The sequence below is a fragment of the Oculina patagonica genome, chromosome 2 (assembly GCF_052425735.1).
Source record: "Oculina patagonica isolate OP01 chromosome 2, crgOcupat, whole genome shotgun sequence".
NCBI classification, from domain to species: Eukaryota; Metazoa; Cnidaria; class Anthozoa; order Scleractinia; family Oculinidae; genus Oculina; species Oculina patagonica.
The window spans coordinates 42,400,465-42,423,034 of record NC_135759.1 but is presented as its reverse complement, the minus strand read 5'-3'; the positions used below and the strand labels follow the sequence as shown (position 1 = coordinate 42,423,034).

Here is a 22,570-nt window from a genome sequence, read left to right as displayed (position 1 = left end):
TAATCAGCTAATGTCTCCGAGCATTCCCACCCAAGCCTAGACAGTACATTAGGTCAAGAACAGACCACAACACCGGAAACTTCATGCCCTCCTCTGTCTGACTAAAACATACTCACTTGAAACTGCATACCCTGTTCAGCGCGGAGAGGCCAAAAGCCACACCCCATCCAGCGGTGTGTCCCTGTAGAAGCTAACCTACGATCAGCCATTCTTTTTTTTATAGAAGGAAGAGAGGGTATGATCTCAGGTTACGTATAAGCCAGATAGTGGGCCCCCCATCTCCCCCGAGAAATGCCAAATATACGACAGGGTAACAAAACAAATCAGTTCAGCAGTTCTAGTTTTTTTAATGATATTTTATTGTTTTCTTTCACAAGTGTTGTGAATCGATATTGTGACAATAGTAAAAATGCAATGTCACCTTTTGCTCTAGGTAACTGAAAAACAGTCCAGGCCACTGTTAGTATCAGAATATTTCTTAATTGTCTATGTATTATATGGTGATGGAAAGGTGACGTGTAATGTCAACAAACGACAAAATTGCCCTTTCTAAATGGGATGAATTTCCATTCACTAGGCTACTAAAAATATCATCAAACGAGCTGTTGTTTTGCACAAAGAGCTCTTCCCTCCTGGTGGTGAGAGCAGCGTTGTCTCGCAGAGGGTCAGTACCAAATGAACTCTCTCGCGTGATGGAGCCTCCTGCATTTTCGTACATACAAATGGCTTGATCGACGCTAGGAATAATCGTAGGATTATTAATTCGCCTAACTCTGTTGGTGTTGGCCGCCACTAAGTTTGGCATACGCCCATTTCTACCTATACACAAAGAAAAGTTGAAATAATATAAGGTATATGGACTTCCCTCAAACATTAGTACCAGTACATTTCCAATTTTAAAGAAGTGGCATTGAGGGACTGGTCAATAAGTACCAGGGGTGGGGGGCCGGAGCAATTGGAAAAGTTGTGGCTCGAACATTCGTGACCCCTTCCTTCTGGCTTAAAACTGACTGACCCTCCCCTGATAGGGGGTTGAAAATTACATGTCCCACCCCCTTTGCTAAAAAATTCAAGGGAACAATCATTTCTTTATCATCTGTTAGGGGTTGGAGGTTTTTGATTTGACATCAGCTTGTAAAGTGAAATTCCCTACATACACCACCCTAATTTTTCCCTGATGGGCACTGCTGTTCCATGAACGTCTTTTCTCATTTCTTAGCACAAAAAAGAGGGATAACTTTATCATGTCTTATACTAGTCTTTCGTAAGTTTTCCACATATTTGTGTGTTAAATCCATTGGAAAATTTAGACAAACATATGCGAAAACTGAAACAGTATGTAATATTAATTCATAAACAACTATTGAAGAGTCCATATTCTTATACAGAAATTGATAACAGAAACTACAACCACTGTCCATCATTCACATTTGCAAAGTGTTTGAGAAAAGAGTTTACTAGTATTAAAAGGCCTAAGGCCCAGCATGAATCTATGCATGGTGAAGTGATACAGGCAAAACTAATGTTATGATCACAAGCCATTTAGGGGGGTCAGGGGCCATGCTTCCCCGGGAAATTTCATATTTGGGCCTTCTGAAATTGCTAGAAATTTATTTAAAACTGCTCACATGGAGAAACTAATCAATTTTATATTCTGATGAATTCAACTTTTCTTGAAACTATAACAGTTTAAAGTTAGTGAATAAATAAGATGACCCACCTCCTACCTGTAGATCAAAATTACATAACCCACCCCTTTTCGAGGGCTCAAAAACTGATGACCCACCCCCATTTTTGCTTCTGCATGCCCACCCCCCATCCTCTACTTATTGACCAGTCCCTTAATAGGTATATGCCAACGGAAGATGGTAGAGTGGAAGGGAGGGGGATACGGTGTTAAAGAAATTTTCCAGTGTGCATGCATTATAAAAAGATTCCAAACATCGTTGCTGATCAAGCACATTGAATATTGTAGTGCTCTGTTTAAAATGTCTTTCTTAATTTTTAATTTTTTTCACCTTGTCAATAATTTGCTGCTTTAAAAATATATACCACAGTTACCTTCTAGGGGATGTAAATTCCATGATTCCGTAAACCTTCTAAGTCCAACTTCTGCTACATTCAGTGTTATGAAGGAGACACAGAATTTTACTACAGGATCGTGCATGGCAATCATTAGGTTGTTCTCCATTCGTACCAGTGTTTCTTTAATGGGATATGTCACGCGTTGGTTTATTTCGGGCCATTTCCTCTCAGCAGGAAGGTTCTGTAAACAGATAATCAATTTTTAATCTTGTGCCAACTATCTCTTTTCATGGGGGAAAGCTATTTTGTATGTAAAGGGGAACTAAATGGCCTGACGAAACTCTGAAACTCTGTCTTCAGAGCCCAAATTAATTTAGTGAAATTCTTCAATTTTGGACCAGTCTTGTAAAGTTTGCTCATCTTCAGTTTCATCTGACATATAAAAGCCAAATTTGAATATGTGACAGACAAGACATAGAGCCATCTGTCAATCAACATATTTATTAATAAGTGTCTAACACCTGTTAACTTCAATGTTTTTCAGTGTCCTGCACTCTTGATTTGGTCATGAAAATTACTGCACATGTCTAGATTGATAGCCAATTTATTGCATATTATTTTGATATCAAATTTGCTACCTTTGACTCTTCAAAGCTACATTATGCCACTAAAAACGTAGGAGTTGAGTGTCACGGCAAATAACTGAAAGTAATTTTTCGTACGAAAATGTTTTGCTGTTGCATTCTATCATGTCCTTTTCTCCCTAGCTTACTAGCTACAAAAACAAATGTTTCGTAGCCTTCCTCGATCAAAATAATCCTCATTGCATTCATAATCTTCAATGTTATTGCCATGAAGGTTTAGTTCCTCTTGTTCTTCAACGAAATTATCATCCTTGGTGGGATAACTTCACTATTTCCATCCTTGCTGTCACCTAGCTTGTAAACCTTCGACATCAGAATTGAAAACATCGTCTGGTTCATCGATCTTTTCATTCAGACAATCGCAAATTTCGTCCAAAAAGGAGCATCTCCTACCTTCAGATATGTTGGGCCATTAAAGGAAAACTTGTTCTCTTCATAACAATCGAAAATATTACCAAAACTGTCAAAACTCTCGCAGAAACTCGCTCAAAACGGCTCAAAAAGGGTGGATAGTTGTTCTTCCAGGCGTTTAATGAAGGGGAAGACTGGGAACTAAATAGAGAGCGTCCGCTGAGCGGAATTGTGAGGCGTGGTGAACTGAACCGCAGCAGTATCCACAGTAGCTATTCTTGGTATTTTTAAACCCGTAACTAACCTCCCTAGAACGTGTCTGGACGTAAGGCTCGCATGACAAATTTCCTCTCTGGTCCTTGAGATATTCCTGGACAAACAGCATGAGGCTGTGCTCCGTCCCATGATCCACCCTTACCATGTCCCATATACCTTCATGAATGAGCAGATCCCTACAACCAAAAGAACACGAATTTGAAGTCAATTATGCTTTACGACATGGAAAAAGGGTATGTTTTTATAAATGCTCCCTCAACCTACTAGAACTCTTTGCGATCGTTTCTTTCCGCTATTAAAATTTCGCTCGCTCGAGATTGTCTCCTGAAAAAATAGACTGAGCCTGGGACGTGTATACATAAGCTTACTGATGAATAAAAGTCAAATTTTGTTTAACACAAAAGGAAAGTACCAAATTGTACCAATGGTAAATTTGAACCACAACTGTACATCAGTTAATCAATACGAAGTACAGTTTATTGCTATAAACCTGAAGTGAGAGTAGATAACAACTGCGTTCTTTTTCGGCATCGAGAAAAGTTTGACAACCTTGGAACTGCAACCATCACTTAAGGCGAACAAAGTACAACCGTACATTGCAAGCTTTTCATTTTGGTCACAGTGTAATTTGTTGCCATAGTATGGGGCGTAGTAGGGCACAGGATTTCGGCGACGAACTGTGTCATCCCTTCGGCGAGCATGATTCACTGGATTGACCCGTCTCAAAGACTTCATGACCTGGTTGTTGGTTAACTTCAGTTCTTTACTTCGTACATATCCAGTCATCATTTTGCGCCCAAAGGATGGTCCAACCTTTGGTCGAGATATTGAAGATGATTAAGTTGAGGTCAATAATATAAATATTTCACCACCAATTTAAATAATTTAAGGAAATTTTCTCGCTACCACTCACCTCTCTAACGCATTCAGCAACAATGTAATCAACCTGGGCTTCAGATAATCTTTTTATTCCATGGTTTGCACAGAACAATCTAATGTTCCTTTCCGAAAAGCCTCTTTTAACCTCAGGAAAAGCTTCCAAAAGAATCTTACTTATCTGTTTGTGCGTTTTGTTTTCTTTAACAAGATCTCTAATGGTCTCTATATTCGCTTCTAGGAACTCCATTTTACATGATTGCAGCCAAGGAAAATGAAAACAATTACGTTTGTCTTTGGCGTGACGTGACCCGTCACTGGGCACCACTTGGCACCTGTCAATTAATTAGCGAATTTAAAAAGGTACCAAATTTCGATTTAAATTTGTTGATAGCGAGGTTTGAAAAAGGGTACCAAATTTCCATTTAAATTTGTTGACAGAGAGGTTTGAAAAAGGGTACCAAATTTCGATTTAAATTTGTTGACAGAGAGGTTTGAAAAAGGGTACCAAATTTCGATTTAAATTTGTTGACAGCGAGGTTTGAAAAAGGGTACCAAATTTCGATTTAAATTTGTTGACAGCGAGGTTTGAAAAAGGGTACCAAATTTCGATTTAAATTTGTTGACAGAGAGGTTTGAAAAAGGTACCAAATTTTAAATTAATTCTTTTGGCGGCGTGGTTGAGAAAAGGATCCCAATTTCGATTTACATTTGCTTGCCGAGAAATTAAAAAAACCCAAGCCAATTTCGTTAAAAAGAAATAAAAGATAATGGTTTTTCAATCGAAGAGTATTTCTTAGTAAATGCATTAAAAGGTATAATTATTTGACAAACTTTTGACATCATAAAAGGTAAAGTTTGAAAATTGGCCATAAATAAGAGACCAAAAACCAATTTGCAGGAGAAAACCAGAATTGCCGAAAACTTTCACTGATTTTATGGTCAGCAGGGGACGTAAAAGAACCCACACGCTTATCGTAAAGAGTAGGGCATGGAGTTCCCGGTGTTGTGGTCTGGTCTTTGCCCGTTGTATTGTGCTTACTGTGAAATGCTCGGAGATATTAGCTGTATAAGCTACTCTTCAAATCCGAGGGTAAACAAAGTGATGATGATGATGATGATGATGAGAATCAACTGGCAGTTAATAAAAGTAAATAAACTGCCGTCTGAGCGACTTATTCGAGCAATAGCCCGTCATCTGAGCAAACAATGGGCTAATGCTCAAAAAGTCAGCTTTTCAAAATTCACTACGGCGGTTTATTTACTTTTATCAACTTTCAATTGATAATCAACTAAGTGTTAAAACAGTAGATTTGTTGATAGACCTTGATCATGACAAAAGCGGACCGAAAGTGAAAATTTACATTAGAATATCTGAAAATATTGAAGTATTTTAGAATTTTTATGTGCAGTTGTTTGATGATATTCGCACTACTACATTATGAAATAAAATTATGGTTGATTTCGACAAAATGACTTCCTTAGGTCTCTTTGTTTTAAACAATAGCAGAAGTGGCAGACAGTCTAAAATTGACAGAGGAAAAATTCAAATGGCCTACTAATAAGTCGAGGTTTTCAAACATCCCCGCTTTTTCAACAGGTTTTCACGCTTTTGAATATTCCCTAAGATTTTCATGTCTTTTATCGATCAAAGCATTCGCTGTCAGTGAAGATCTTTATGTGATTGTGTCACTAAGTCGTGTTCAATCAAAGAATTAAACATGATTTTGATTTATAAAGACTTTCTCTGAAAATAGCTCGGCAAAATTTTAGGCAAACAGCGGTCGATCCGAAGGGAGTGTGATAAAATAGCGTTAGGTAGTCGCATGTATTCCCTATAATATCAAATACAGCCTCTTTCTAAAAATTACCATAAGCATTGATATACAAATGACTGTTTATTATAGCACGCGTTTCGCCAAATTAGTAAAAATACTATTTTCGAAGTTCACAAAGATGTGAAGAAAGAGTTTAGCCAAAGAAAGAAGATCAGTATTACTAATGTATCCAGCAGTCTAGATCTTTACTTGTCGAATGTTAATGTTTTTCTCAGAGCATCAAGCAAAGCCCGAGTTTCTAGAAAAATGTACGATTTTACATTATTGCGGTTTTCAGTGAAATGCGAACTCTGAAATTCAAAATCCAACTAATGATTGCGTTTTTCGCTGCCGTCAATCATGATTATGGCAACAGCTAGCGAACCATGAAAAACAGAAACAAACAAAATGGATCGAAATCTACCAATCACAGTCGAGAGACGTGACCTTTTGACCCAGGTGAAGTGAGCGTCTGTTTCCCGAGAGGTCCGCAAAGATGATTGACGGCAGCGAAAAGCGTAAACCGTTGGTTGAGGATTAAATTTCAGAGTTCGCATTTCACTGAAAAGCGCAATAAGCGCGGAATATCAGTTAAATTTTTTACATAATACTGAGGGAAAATGATGTGCAATTTCAACTGACTTAGTAAACGAGCAAAAAACCTCTTTACCTAGCGTAACTAAAACAAGCCTGAATATTTTTTCAATTTGGTAACGTTGTTTTTTACAAACTGTCATTGGAGGGTCCAAAATAGGTTTGGCGGGATGCGGGATGGGGCTCAAAATCAAGGCGGGATGGGGGATATTAAAAATTTTAGTGGCGGGATACGGGATGAAATTGTCTTGGCGGGACCGGGATTCGTTCCCATTCGTAGGCGGGATGTGGGATATTTTGAATTTGAAGGCGGGATGCGGGATGACATAGTTCAAAACGTGACCTTAGTTGACACTTTATTTCTGTGACGATCGTGTTTCTTTTGGCTAACTATTAACATTTTAACATGACCTGACATGCATCCATCACTACGCGAAATGTGATTGGCTGTAATAAGTAGCTGGACAAGTCGAATGACCCTTTTTATGAGTTGTGCGCCATTTCCGGTGATCAAATTCACATTGAATTAAGTCTTTCAAGCTAAGCGTGATGGCGACACGAACTGACCTGACCTCGGAATCTTCCGAGATGAACGAGGCAGGGCAGAAAGAAAGCGATCTCATAACTTGCGTAGCATTTTATTATGAAAAAGGTAGTAGCGGTAATAGTTTTCTCCGAAAGGAAAAATTTCGAGCCGTGTTGACCAGAGGAGCGAAAACTCTGAAGAAGATTCGGGAAACAGTAACGTAAGTATCGATTAGATCTTGGTTCGTTCGTTTTTTAGTCAATTTTGAATTTCTTTCATTATTCTTACTGGATTGCATTATTTTGTAATGGCAGCAATTTTGGTGGACTACGTGATACTGCCAAAAAGATCGGCCTCGGTGAACATTTGGAAATAAAATTGGCAAGGCTGGACAAATCGGATGCCGCAAGAGGAACCCAGTGTTTTGCAATAAACACAGATTTACAAGCGGAGCTCGAAATGCCGAGTATTCGAAGTGGGACCGACATGCTGCAAGGTAAGTGAAGTTTATGTATCTGGCTTACAGTCGATCAAAGTTTTTGATTAAAAGGTGCAAAGTTCAGTATTTTATGGAGCATTTTTGGCCGCATTTTTCGCGATCAGTTGACTCAAGCCGAGGTCTATCAAATTACAGTGAAATCAAATAGCGCGTGAAGCTTACGTCACGCTGCCTCAAACACAGAGGTCTGTCTACCTGTGGGCTCGTCACGCAACGTCACGCTCGGCGGTCAACGGCTGCGTAAGAGACTATGGTTACTATGCACGTCCTTTTGTGACTTTTCTGTGGTCAACGAAAAATAATTGAGTAAATAGCAAATGTGAATCTTAAGAGGGCGTCTTTCTTAGAAACACCCACTCAATTTCGCGTAAAAAATAATTTTGCCTGAAACTCTGTCAACTAAAAGACGTTACCGAGGTTAGAACTAAAACAGATTTGGTTTGATTTGAAATGATATTCTGGCCGCGTTAGGAGCCATAAAATATTTTCCCTTGTCAGCCCCCGTCACAACGTCTCGAAAATTGAAAAATAGGCACTTTTCGTAACACTGTAAAATATTTCTTTCGCATCATTTAGCCGCAAATTTTATATCAACTTGCTCATAAACCTTTCTAGTTTTCCAAGAAAGTCACAATTTGCCTCTCAATTCTCCTGAAAAGACAAAATAGAGCGTAATATGACCACTACTAATCGCCTTCGAGCGAAGGCTGTAAATTGGCTTCGATTTAGAGGCTATTTGTTAAATTTTGGGACCAACCTAATACTTCTAGCCTATACAGCCGACTAGAGTAGTCGTTAATCTGCAAATATGTGCAAAATCCCATGTACGTTTTCAATATTTCAAAAGTTGTGACCGTTTTTATCAGCACATGTACCAGCATTTTCGATTTTTTAGCCTATATTGAAATCGAACTCTCTCGAGCAGATTTTGACACACATGCAGCCTACCTGCTTCTCATCTCGGTTTATGTCCAACGTTAGACGGTTAACAATCCCCAGATTGCTAAATTCCATAATAACTCCAGCAAATTGGTAGGTATTGCCTTCAAAACTTGAGCACCACGGCATCTATCGAGTCCCTTGTTGGCGAGCGAAAGCCTGAATCCAAGGCTACATTTCGCACTAAATAGCCCATTGAACACCGTTTCAGAGCCGTTTTTCTTCAAGAATCAGTCAAAAGACACTCCGAGACTGGTATTCAGAGAACATTGCCGCGATTTGAGGTCTGAATTCCGAAGAAACATCACCATTTACAGCGTACATCTCGACAATATCGATACTGTGTGAGGCTGCTTCCGCAGAGGTCCGCATAAATGGAGAGACCGCTGATCGCTTGTGCCAACAAGGCAATGTCACTATAATTTTTTTAAATCAAAATTTGGAAAGCATGCGCAATTTCGAGTTTTAAAGAAATCAATCCTATAAATAAATATATTTTAAAAGCGAAGCCTCGAGCCAAACGGCCCATACTGTCACAGCTTATCCCGGTTTCGATAGCATTAAGCGGCTAAAAATTGTTCTACTCCCTCCTAGATGGAATGCTAGTCCATCGCAGTCCCCCCCAGAATTATTTTGCCGGTAACCATTTATACACCCGGGTGGGTAGAGGCGCTATGAGAGAAAATCGACTTGCTAAAGAACACAATACAGCAACGCTGGACAAAGATCGAACCGCGGACAGTTCGATCTGGAGTCCGGCCGACTGTAATATATAGCATTTTGAATTTCGGAGTTCACGCCACACAAGATCTAAGATGGCCGCCAGAAGGCTGTCACGTTTTCTTTAAAAAAATCCTCATCTTGCCATTTTCAATACTCTGGACACTTGAGCGTTGAGGTTTTGCGGGAAGAGTTTATTTGAATGTTTACTTTTTCGTGAGGGTGATCGGATTTGTAGCAGAATTTAATGCCAGATCACATGTCTGTGCTCTTCAAATTTGCGTGAAACAATTTGACGGATAACTAGAGTACAGAATAATGTACAGATCTGAGACTTGGACAAGTAACGGTAGTTTATATAGCAGTTTTCTATAACCTGCAATATTTTTTTTTACTTAATAGTTTTGCTTTTATTTTTGGCGGCGTGACAGTGAAAACCACTTATAGGATGTAGTATTCTTAGCCTGCCTGCCTTTTGATGAGAGGGATGAGAGGACTTAATAAAACGTAGAACGTAATATAAGCACAGCTATGTCAAGGTATGGAGCTAAGACTACTCAACGACTGTCTGTTACTCTTACGGGATGTTTAAAATGGTTTAGTCAGAAACACATTCACGAATCATATCCGTCCCCTTGTCTATCAGAAGTTGCTTTTTTTCTTTTGATTTTACATGAATCTCAAAGTGGCTACAGATGGCTTTCAGCATGACCACATTGAATTTTTGAAGCGTGTTGCTGTGGTAACGTTCACAGAGGTCATACGTGTCGTAGCAGATGGGATGCGAGACGTTGATTTCTCTATTAACCTCATCTACCAGAACTTGTCTGTCGGAATTTTCCAGGAGGCATTGGACATCTTCCTTGTCATCGGGTGACATTCCGACCACACCCTGATCCTTGCGACGTTTTGCTGTTAGTCGGGAGAAAAAGCGCTGGATTTGGTTCTTCGTCAGCCACTCTGTTCTTGTAAACATACGTTCATTGTCTTCATTTTTGGCATTTCGCATGTCTACTGCAACTTGGGAAGGGCATAGGCGTACGGGCAATTTTTGCCAGGGGGGCGGTGAGACATTTGCCCAAAAAAATTCTCGCAAGTTGCATGCCCAAATTTTTACGAAACAGTCTAGAAGAAACAAAGTTCATACAAAGCACTAACATAGGCTTTGAAATGAAGTGAAAAATTCTTATATAAGAATCTATCATATGAGTTCATACAGCACGTTAAAAGAAATAGCTGTCTCTACCATTTCGACGGCCGAAGATATCAACCATACAATCCATGTCATTGTTGACTACAGAGTTAGAACATGCTCATTAAATGCTAATAAGTGCGATGGCAAGTAATAATTTAGGCCAAATAAAAAAACAAATGTTTCTCGTCCCGATTTCTATAAAAAAAGAGAGCGACCGGGCGCATTTTTTTTTATTTTTTTATTATTTATTATTTTGTTGTATTCCATACCTGTGTTGTTCGAATATGTGAATATTGATGTAGAAGTAGTAAACTTGTATTAAGTGTCAATCGCTCTAGCGCTTTAAACACCTATTGGTGACACTAATGTTTTTTCCTCCATCGTCAAATTCTCCAGGCCAGAAGCGAACTTCCATGCAAAATAAATCCTGCAAGGTAATTGACCTATCCAGTACGGACCTAGTGTAACAAGGATTTAAAGTTTTGGGCCTTAGTTTGTATTAAACGCAGACAAAAGCCATGTCTTACTCCGTACAAAGTGAAAGTAAAAATTGTTGGTTTTTTGTTCGTTCTAATTTTTCCAAAAATAAAAAAGAGAGGCGGCCCCAAAAAATGAAGCGGGCGGGGACGAGAAACACTTGTTTTTTTTTGTTTTTTTTTTTAATTGGGTCATACTGACACGTTGTCGCCCCATCACATGCTGCGGAGGTAAGTTTTCAATCTGCGCAACGCACTGAATGATCGTTTTGCAGAACACGATGTAGCAGGTATTACTCACGGATATGAAGAACGTAAGGAAACTCTGAAAACTTATCAAATAGATCATTCTCTTGCATTTCTGAAACAGACATGTAGCCTAATCCGCGCACACGACGAAAACTCGCGCACATTTTCTGCTCGGCTTCCAGAATGTCTCCGTCGATTTTATAAAATTTAGTAACGCAGAGAAGCTTTCTATATCAGGTGTTTAACTGTGACAGATATTTGCAGTGCCGGCAGTGCCCAACAGTAAAAAAATTACAAAAATGTATATCAACAAATGATCCCCTTAAAATAGAAAATATCTATCTCTTCGAAAAAAAAAACTTCTTTAAAAACTGGCTTTGCCCAAATTTCTCTTGCTGCCCAAAAAATCTGAGTAGCCCAAAATTTGAGGGGGCTGCAGCCCTCCCTGCCCCCCCCCCCCCCTCCCCGGCCTGTACACCTATGGGGAAGGATCCGCCTTTCGCCAAGTTCATGCTCCTAGTGTAAACCGTGCCGTAAGGTATTCTTTAACCTTCTGCGAAATTCTAAAGTTGCTCCTCGGTTTGCTTAGGGCCCATCCTGTTTGTATAGGATTGATTTATTTAAAACTCGAAATTGCGCGCTTTCCAAATTTTGATTTAAAAAAATTATAGTAACATTGATAGTAGCCTGCGAGAGCAGACGCATTTCCGGCCGTCGCTTCTCTCCGCCGAAAAATAGTTCAAGGTAACCAATAGTTCAAGGTAACCAATGAAAATTTACCTTGCATATCCGAAGAGGTGCCACGCGTGTAGCCTGTGAGCCGTCGCACAATCGCGTGGAAAAAACAATGACAAACGAAGTGGACACTACGCGATGAGGAACGTCTTGCAAAGTGTTTCTGTTTAATGCTTTAATTGGAAGTGGGAGACGTACTCACGAATCTTTAGAATGGATTTGGGACATCAGCAATTTTCTAAGCATTGCCTGAGAGGAATATTTAGTATACTATTGTGATCGTCTTTCCGCCGCTTGTAATTTCTAATTTGAATGAAGACAATGAAGGACCAGATCAGCCTATTATCGTCGCTTGACCTAGCTGCAATAGTGCTGAATAACACACGGTACATTGGAAGCCGAGAAAAGAAATATTGAAAATAGCCGCTATTTGATCGTGTACGGATCACCAGGGGAGTCTCAGATAGGTGAGATAAATATTCGGTAGCAGCAGTCGTTGTTGACGAACCATATGAACATGTTACTAGTTTTGTTGGTAAGTTTATTTTATTGTATATACTGTCACCAGGAATTTCAAAACAAGTCATAAAATCGATTAGAAATTTTAGGAAAATGTATGATCAACCGGAACCGTGTAGCCGGCAGTTCCAAAGAGAGCGACAGAAATCGAGCCAAGTTCCGGTGTTTTGGGGTCAATTGCGGTAAACTCATTACTTGCATGCTGTAACTAGTAACTTTTCTCCTAGACAAAACTCCCTGAACTGAAACTAAGATGAAGATACCAAATAAAAGCAATACTATTATTGGTCAGAGTTGTAATTTCAGTGTACTGTCTCTTCCGAAAGAGACGAATCTTTCGAGCGACTCTCTGAGATTCGCCTTTACGCAGCGGATCAAGATGTAAACATAACTTTAGCTATCGCTAAAATCTGCGAAAATTTTCTTGGTTTTTATTCTTTGGGACAAACTTTTGAGTCTTCGTGGTGCAAAGAAGGACGCTAAGAACGCTTCAGGGTTAAGAACTCGCAGGCCTTGCAATGACGCTTGTCGCAACTTTTTTGTGTAATTTCTCGAAAGGTCAAGATGAAACTCACCTGGTCGATTGTCGCGTCCGGTGTGTTGCTAGAATTTATTACCTATCTACTGATAAAAAGGACATACATTATCCTCTTTTGCAACTGAAAATGTTCTTCTGCAAAGAACTACTTTCACCGGGGTAAAAAACCTTCGATGTTTCAGAAAAATTGCCATAGCATCTCGCAGACAGCTCGTAACAGCTTTGTCGCGAGGGAGCCGCGTGGTGTGCACTCGTGTTTTATTCTATCGCGTAATCTAATTGGCCAAAGAGAAAACAAAAGATGCGACGTCACAGAAATCGTTTCCTGGCTCGGTTTCGCAGACGCTATTTTTCGGCGGAGAGAAGCGACGGCCGGAAATGCGTCTGCTCTCGCAGGCTACATTGATAGTAACATTGCCTTGTTGGCACAAGCGATCAGCGGACTCCCCATTTATGCGGACCTCTGCGGAAGCAGCATCACACAGTATCGATATTGTCGAGATGTACGCTGTAAATGGTGATGTTTCTTCGGAATTCAGACCTCAAATCGCGGCTATGTTCTCTGAATACCAGTCTCGGAGTGTCTTTTGACTGATTCTTGAAGAAAAACGGCTCTGAAACGGTGTTCAATGGGCTATTTAGTGCGAAATGTAGCCTTGGATTCAGGCTTTCGCTCGCCAACAAGGGACTCGATAGATGCCGTGGTGCTCAAGTTTTGAAGGCAATACCTACCAATTTGCTGGAGTTATTATGGAATTTAGCAGTCTGGGGATTGTTAACCGTCTAACGTTGGACATAAACAGAGATGAGAAGCAGGTAGGCTGCATGTGTGTCAAAATCTGCTCGAGAGAGTTCGATTTCAATATAGGCTAAAAAATCGAAAATGCTGGTACATGTGCTGATAAAAACGGTCACAACTTTTGAAATATTGAAAACGTACATGGGATTCTGCACATATTTGCAGATTAACGACTACTCTAGTCGGCTGTATAGGCTAGAAGTATTAGGTTGGTCCCAAAATTTAACAAATAGCCTCTAAATCGAAGCCAATTTACAGCCTTCGCTCGAAGGCGATTAGTAGTGGTTATATTACGCTCCATTTTGTCTTTTCAGGAGAATTGAGAGGCAAATTGTGACTTTCTTGGAAAACTAGAAAGGTTTATGAGCAAGTTGATATAAAATTTGCGGCTAAATGATGCGAAAGAAATATTTTACAGTGTTACGAAAAGTGCCTATTTTTCCATTTTCGAGACGTTGTGACGGGGGCTGACAAGGGAAAATATTTTATGGCTCCTAACGCGGCCAGAATATCATTTCAAATCAAACCAAATCTGTTTTAGTTCTAACCTCGGTAAAGTCTTTCAGTTGACAGAGTTTTAGGCAAAATTATTTTTACGCGAAATTGTGTGGGTGTCTCTAAGAAAGACGCCCTCTTAAATAGTTTTAACTAGAGGACCCTAGAGGAACGTCTGATTCACGGCAGATTGGTGTTTCATCCTTGATGATGTAAGTATTTTAGCTTCTTGCTGTGCAAAACATGACACTCAATGAAAGACAATGAAAGTCACGTACACCTGGTCTACCGGTATGTCGAATAAATCAAATTGCATATGTTTGGCTCGATACTTTTTCCAATATAAGTTAAGTTTCTTGTACCAGTAGAAAGGTCTAGAAAACGCTAGCCTCAAAAGCCTCTTGTTTCTGTATCTTTTAGTGTTCGTTTACCCCGTGGAAATTGCATTTAGCAAGTCTTGCCCGCGAATTGTTGTTGAAGTTAAGGAGGCTGATAGCTCAAGGACAGCAGAAAGTGCAACAATCACCAAGCCGCCTGATCCCATGGAAACGCGCCAGCTTACAGAAAAAGAGAAAGAGCAGTTAAGAACAGGTATGTCAACTTACATGCCTTACTTTATTGATCAGGTTTATCTTCTTTCAATAATCTTGTTATTTAAAGGCACTATTTAGGGCAAACTCTTTATTCTTATTGTAGTACATGTAAATGGTCGTAAATTTGTTGTCTTAGCAAATACTGAATTACTCAAACCTTCTATGACTTCTATCTCTGTTGTTTTCTAGAGTTAAAAGCACGTGGTAATAGCACATTGTTTGAGAGTGAGCCCGTCGTCGTCAGATTAAAGAAGAAATCATTTAAATGGGCGTGGAAGGTACGATGCGGTTACTGCAGCAAAGTGTTGCAACTGCGCCCCGATGCAGGAGTTCTGGCCAAAATTAATTATCTGGACAAACGTAAGTATAGAACTGTTTATCGTGTCCAACACTATTTGTTACCTTAATATATATACTTCAATGAGGATTTTTTTCTTTTTTTTCACTCAATAGATCACCTTAATTCCTGCTCAAAGAAGCGCAAACAAAAAGAAGCGTCGCAATCAATTGCCAAATTCATGAAAACTCATGCGGGAACTACACCTGGAAATCATAATGTGGAATCTGATTTGGACAACTCAGACACTGAAGCTAACATGTAAGATACGATTGACACGTTTCTTTTACACGGAAAAGGCATCTGTCACTCAGTGATTTTTTTGTTCAATTTAAAGATCTACATGTAAGACTTTATTAGTAAAGTTTTAAATGTTGGATAGTTATTTTTCATCTCAGTTGCTTATGGATTGTGCTGTTCTACACTAGTTTAATAAATTGTTAAACCTACATTGACCTCTTAAATGACTTAATAACATCGATCAACATCGTGTAAGATTTCAAATTGGCAAGAATACACCACTCTAGGCATTCTTTGAACACATCTTGGAACTGTTCTCTATTCCAGCGTACAACCCTCCGAATTGCACGTGGTAGACAGTGACATCGGAGAGCTGTCCTCTGACTGCCCTGACAGCCCACACTCACTATCTTCCCACTCTTCAACACATTATAACGAAGATGAAAGTGATGAATATGATGAAAAAGATGTTGAACACTATTTGGATAACAATTGCAGGATCTTAGCTATCGGTGTTGAACATGCCGATCCAGTATGCGTGAAACTAAATGAACATATTCGGCGTGGGCTCATATCTAAAGACAAAATCTTTTACCGTTACCTCAGAGATGTGGTTGAGATTTTTATAGACCCGAGACACGAATACGATGCAGAGGTGGTCGAATTCTTTAATTCAATTGCATACTTGGGAGGCCGCCGCACTGCCAATTTCCTTCGCGGCCCTATGTATGCCTTTCAAGGTCAGGGCTCAGCTCACAACCCGATGGAATGCAAAATGAATCTTGGGGGCCCGTCTGAACAAACATGCTCAAAACGACAAGCAGGATACACTACTGAATCCGGTGTCATAAAACAGCTGAGTGTAGCACATTTGACAATGTCAGCAAAATCGAATACTAAACCATTGATAAACAATGATCTTGTTACTGTAATCCCATCGGTGTTTGCAAATGACGGTACCGCTCTTAAGCCTGCGATTGAATTTGATCCCCGGGAAAAGAAGAACGTTGGTCTAACAGTGAAAGCAGATATTGCCTACGTGAAAAGCAACCCCCGCCCTTCAGCCGAGTTTCTTAAGACAAACATTGTCTCTGAGGTATTAGTTTCTTCTGTGACAAACCTAGACAATAGCACTAGTCTTCCTTGTGCGGTCGATTATGTAAGCAAAGGCGGCAAATCGGGTCAAGAAATGAGAAATCTATTTTCTTCCCACTGCAAAACCCTTCAGGTCTGTAAATGTTGCCAAAGTTCTTTCTCCTGCCGTGAAAGCATTTTAGGACCAGAAGCTACGCAAGTTTGCAAAAGTTCCTGTGATGACTGTTTAAGACTGCAAGCAGTTTGCGAAAATTGCCGTGAAAGTGGGCAAGTGAGCCATCTGCCAAGTTTGAGAGCCTGTGATCGTTGTTTGCAGAATGAACAAAAATGTCTGCGAAGGGCAATTGTGGCGTTCACAACTGACTGCGAAGAAGGCAACAAGAAAGCCATGTTGTCCATTCAACAAGCAGTTGAAGATGGGACAATTGACAACGATCTAGCCCTCCTTGTGCCCTTACCCGATTGTCCACATGTTGGCAAAAGTCTAAAAGCGAGCTTCGCCAATTGGTTTTTAAAGCTCGGGAATGAAAGAGGAAATCTCGCCATTTTGAGAACACTGCGCAATAAATCTGATCCAACGACAAAGAAAACAATGAGGAAACTAATTCCTAAAAATGATTATGTAAGAAACAAAGATCGCCAAGATCCTATGGCTGTTCTCAAGCTTACAGAACATAGCATGACATCTTTCTTAGATTCTCTTGACTGTGTTGGACACACCATCATCCCAGAGCTTGACAAGTACACTGAGCGCAATAAAGTTGGCATGTATCCAAATCCTATAAGCATCTCGACAGGCCCATTTGGAAGCTTGCTGTTTTTAAGTTTTGACCCTGCCAGTAGGAAATCAAATATTCACCTTGCCCAACTTCATAGTCCGATTACAAAGATTGACACTGTTGCAAAAGATGTCGCGGCAGAAGAGGTGGACTACCAAGACGGAGTGATTTTCTTTTGCGCTAAAGGCTCTCCAATTGGCTTTCATGAATTGACCAAAGGAGCAGTTGTTTTAAACCCGGAACGTCTAAAAACGCGGCAAATGATCCAAGATAAACTTGATGAGCTTGGCATCGAAGCAAATGGTACTATACCAGTTTTACGTGAGCAAATTAGTAAGCATTTAGTTGATGTAGATGCTGCGTACAAGGAAAATGGATTTCAAAGTGATCAAATTAACTTTTGGCATAATAGAGATCCCAAGAAATTTGAATCAATTCATGTCGTTGATTTACAATTGATTTATGCGGCATGCACTACAGATCGATGTATCATGTCGATCCACATCCAGAAAGATGGAATCGGCCTTCGCGGAGATTATCAGTCCTTAATTACTTATGGCAGTGATTGGGAGAAAGTCAGTTCATTGTGTATTAACAACGACAAGCTCTATGTGGCACACCAAAAAGGAGTGGAAGAGGTATCCCTCGTTAATCTGCGTACAGTACGTGTCATTAGTGCTGGAGGTGAAGAATGCCTAATGCCACACACTCTTGCACCATATGGGGACGGAATTGTTGTGTCAGATCCTGAGAGACACTGCGTCCTGAAATGGTCCAGTAGCGTAAGAAATGTTCAAGTGTTCGCTGGTGACAGCACCCCTGGAAACAATGATGGCATAGCGACAAAATGCAGATTTTTCCAGCCCTCCGGGATCTGCTCAGAATTCAACAATGTTGTTTACATTTGTGACACACAAACAAGTTGTATTAAGGTGTTCACGACGCTTAAGAAGACCGCAGAATTCCTAAAGGGTATTGGAGAGTTATTTGCCGCATTCTCAATCCACGAAAAGCACCACAAGTACGACTTGTGTGATCTTACAACAGCCATCCGTAGAGTGGGCATGTGTTTACAGGTTCTTGAGGAGAACGTAGCGTCCATCAGAGAGCTAAACATTTGTTTGCCCAGTTCCTTAAATGGCCCTGAAGGAAGTGTTGCAGCCAAGACGGTGGATTCAGTTAAGCTGCTTAAATGGGGCTTGGAACGCCTGAAGCAGAATCTTGCCCCTTTTGGATTTGAAGACACTAACCTCCTTAGCTGTATGACACTGGATATCGAAAACCTACATTCAGTCGTTCATCACAAGAGCCAAGTCTCCACAGCATTTCGGTATGCACGCGACTTTGGAAGCACAACAAAAGAGGGTCTTAAGCGCACAACGTCATGGTCGGCCTATTATTTCACAAGCCGTGGATCCTGGTACCCAGTTCCTGAGAGGTCCCTTGGTCTCTTTGAAATTCCATCAATTCCACTACCTCCAGCGATCAAAGCGTCCCAAGAAGAAATTTCAATGATGCGAGAGTGGGCTAAAGCTCACGGATCGTCTGTGAGACAGAGGAGTGTGCGTCAGGAAACCACAATGGCAAGGGCCGGAACCCTGCCGGACTACCTGTACCAAAAAGATATCCAGGTTGGAGAAAAAATCAACCTTTCTTCGACCACCTCACCGGCAACAACAGAATCCCAGCCAGAAGAAGAAGAAGAAGTGACCGAGTACGATTCGAGCAGCGATGAGGAAGCTTGCGAAAGTGACGGATTTGTAGAGGAGGACAGTGCAGGCTGTAGTTTAGGAAATCAGCAGATAACTCGAGATGTTGATTTTCTAGTAGGGATAACATCCAGATTCGGCCGTCCTGTGCGGTTTAATAGTCGATTTGTTTCATGAAAACCTTTTCTCAAAGTAGTAGAAAGATTGCCTTTACCATCAGGCCGGTGTTTATCCTCGTTTTCGTAGGAGTGTTTCTGCTCCTCTCCGGGGATACGAAACGATGCAAAGTTCTCTTTAACATTAGATCGCCGGTATTCATTTAAACACCTGGGTGTAAAGAGGCACTATGAAAGTTACGTGTCTAGCCCAAGAACACAACACAATAATCCTGTTCAGGTTAGGAGACACACCGCTCGATTCGAAGTCCAGTACCGTGCCTTCCACGAACCTAAAGCTGGTGAAACAGTCGCATTCGGGCCACAAGTGGCATTCAAAGCCGTAGTTCTAAAACCTGATGTCCATAAAATGAAGAAACCGGAAGCTCTTTTACAAAGCCTGCCGTTCAGTTAAAGCTTACGTAAGTTACGTTCTTTTTTCTTCAGAGTATTACAATTAAATAACTACTTAGTTGATGTTAATTCCGGAAAGATTTTAATTTAATAATAGTACATGCGGCGGAAACACGTTTTGTTTTATAACTTAGCAGGCGGGATCGGGATGAAGACTCTCATTAAGGCGGGATGGCGGGATAAGGGGTAAAAATATTGGCGGGATGCGGGATTACAAAAGCCTATTTTGGACCCTCTCATTGGTGTAAAGAAACTGCAGCTGTCAGCAAGGGTCAAAAGATCGACCAAAAATAGTTTACACTTAGAAAGCATGAAAATTGTCTTGAACCAAACTCAGTGACGCAATCACCTTGTTGTAGTAAAGATGAGTCACATCCGCTATTTCACCAGTCCGTGACACAGTTAACTACGGTTAAGTTGGGCTTTGATCAAATTCGCACCATGACTTGTGTTTCCTCGGGTATTTTTTGCAGTTTGCTGTTCTTCACAGCGTTGTTTGTGACAAGTTAAACTTTAGCTAAGCCAGGAAACAGCGCTAATAGCACCCCAGTCAGTTCTACAGCCACAAAGCAGTGCAACAACGCGTACTACAGCTTCTATCATAATGGAGGGACTAACGAAAAAACTGAAACTATCCTTCAAGAAATAGAGAAACGGCTCACTCAAGTACAAGATGACATCAACATCCTTAAAGGGAACAACACTTCGGACAAAAGTAAGTAAGATCTGCCCTTTGTCGAGAATTTTTACTTTTCCTTTTTACAATGGAATTCACTCTTTTTAATTAAATTTCATCATAACACAGAGCCAAACAAGACGATTGAAGTGATCCTTCCAGAGCTGAAAAAACAGCTCATTCGAGTACAAGATGACATCGACATCCTCAAAGCAAAAAATACAATGGCGAATGGTACGTAAGTACAGATCTGTTTTATATGCGGAGTTTAATTTTTCCCCGCGTGTTTTGCTGGTAAAATTAAGAGATTTGGCAACATTTGGCGAAATTTACTTCGGATATGTCTTGAGCAATTCTAGATCTATCGGTTTCTGGGAAATCATAAATTCAATCGCTGTAATATTTTGCAATCAGTGACTACAGATGTTAATTTTATTTGATACAGAACAAAACAAGGAGATTAAAGCGATCCTTCAGGAAATGAAGAAACAACTCACTCAAATGCAAGATGACATCAACAGCCTCAAAGGGAACAAGACTATGACGGCGAAAGGTAAGAACAAATTGTGAATTTCCGCAATTTCGGCCGCGCCGGGTGCATAAAAAAAACGTGAGATTTTGAAAGCTTCTAAGAGTTCAGTTAACACAGATGCCAATTTTGCTTATCATTGACAAGCAAATCAACGAGTAAGTCAGAAATGCTTTCCATGTGGGTTGCCGTGTTTGAAAACTTTCTCTTTTTTTCAGTTCAACAAAACACTTCACTCATAACAAAATATCCTCTAAATGGGATTAGTCATAAAGATGATAAATCTCGCAAGCTTTTGTTCAACAGCTATGAAAAACTGTGCTGAGCTGTACAAATCCGGTCAAAGAAACAGCAGTGTTTATACAATCGACCCTGATGGTTCAGGTGCCTTTGACGTGTACTGTGACCAAACAACCGCCGGTGGGGGGTGGACAGTGTTCCAGAAGAGACTGGACGGCTCCGTTGATTTCTACCGCGGCTGGGTCGACTACAAACGTGGCTTCGGTAACCTGAATGGCGAGTTTTGGCTTGGACTGGACAAGATACACCGCCTGATAAAAACAAAGAACAGTCTTCGAGTAGATCTAGAAGACACTGCAGGCAAAACTGCTTACGCCGAGTACGACATGTTTGCAGTCACGGGCGAGAAGGCTAAGTACAAGCTGAGCCTTGGATCCTTCTCAGGTTTTAGGATTTCTTACACTTATATTTCTTAGCCATTTAATTGTTAACTATTCAACTTACTTTAAGTTAATTTCTTTGACCATGACAGTAGAAATTTGAACCTGCGATTATTTAATAAGAACAAAGCATAGTTTTAGGGAATTTAAATTGAATATTTTCTTGAAGCGTTTAGGAAGGAAGCATGATTATTATACATGATAAGTTAGTCTATATTTTATTGGACACGTTCTGTTATCTCTTCTTTAAAACAAATACATGTATATATCCAACCTATTAGTTTAAGTGATGTTAAATTCTCGTGTTATGTTTTCAGGAACTGCTGGTGATTCTCTTTCTCCTCATCGTGGTCGCCCCTTTACAACCAAAGATCAGGATAATGATGGCGCATCTAGCGTTAACTGTGCTGTGCAGTTTAAAGGAGCCTGGTGGTACCATAAGTGTCATGGTTCCAACCTAAACGGTGTCTATCATCTTGGCGCGCACAAATCTTACGCTGATGGTGTCAACTGGCATGCCTGGAAAGGACATTACTACTCCGCCAAGAGAGCTGAGATGAAAATCAGACCAGTGAAGTTTTAAGAACTTTCTGCCTTTTTTCTTGTTTGTTTTGCAAATAAGAGTTTGAAAAGAATGTCGAAGTTACACTGCAATAAAACAGTCGAGACATGAGTTTTGTCTTTATTTCATTTTGTAGACTGTATATATTATCGTGGGGATTTTGCGATCCAACATGAAGAAAGATGGATGAAATTAACTCCTTGACTCCTCCGTTTTGTTCCCCTAAAAAAACGGCGGTTTTACGCTAGCTCAAAGCCAAATTTTAAATGAATTGCAAACAATGCAGTCCGGTTATTGCAGAATATTTCTATTTTTCTCGTGTCTCTTTCCCTTCTGTGATCTCTCTGTAAATTTCCATCTTAAGTCGTTGCTTTTCTGTCGGAAAAATTTTGAGCTGAACTCCTCAATGTAAGGGATCCAAACTTCGACCCTTGGTGAACGATTGGTGTGCAAGGCAAATTTTCAACAGTTCACAGGGTTTTTCGCGCATAACTAGTTTTTTTTTTTGCTGCATCAAATAATTTTGTT

General features: G+C 40.2%; 2 protein-coding genes across 2 annotated transcripts in view; one reads left to right on the top strand and one right to left on the bottom strand.

The window, feature by feature from the left end:
* Positions 1-22,143, top strand: part of LOC144641516 (uncharacterized) — a 36,520-nt gene extending 14,377 nt beyond the window's left edge. Inside the window, exons 6-8 of the mRNA XM_078500529.1 lie at positions 20,717-20,824; positions 21,107-21,484; positions 21,798-22,143. Coding sequence (XP_078356655.1) covers positions 20,717-20,824; positions 21,107-21,484; positions 21,798-22,063 — 752 coding nt within the window. The 3' untranslated portion in view covers positions 22,064-22,143. The remainder of the gene's footprint in view (positions 1-20,716; positions 20,825-21,106; positions 21,485-21,797) is intronic.
* LOC144644734 (uncharacterized) lies at positions 336-4,442 on the bottom strand. Its single transcript, XM_078504255.1, has 5 exons — positions 4,210-4,442; positions 3,787-4,109; positions 3,325-3,472; positions 2,062-2,266; positions 336-819 (listed from the first exon to the last, which is right to left on the bottom strand). The coding sequence occupies exons 1-5, from the start codon at positions 4,420-4,422 to the stop codon at positions 494-496; spliced, it is 1,215 nt and encodes a 404-aa protein (XP_078360381.1). The 5' UTR covers positions 4,423-4,442; the 3' UTR covers positions 336-493.
* Positions 22,144-22,570: the final 427 nt, after the last annotated feature.

Coding starts and splice junctions, on each gene's coding strand:
- LOC144644734 (XM_078504255.1), bottom strand. CDS start 4,422: ATGGAGTTCCTAGAAGCGAATATAGAGACCATTAGAGATCTTGTTAAA. Junction 4,110..4,209: donor TTGCTGAATGCGTTAGAGAG/GTGAGTGGTAGC, acceptor TCTCGACCAAAG/GTTGGACCATCCTTTGGGCG. Junction 2,267..3,324: donor TCCAGACACGTTCTAGGGAG/GTTAGTTACGGG, acceptor ATCTGTTTACAG/AACCTTCCTGCTGAGAGGAA.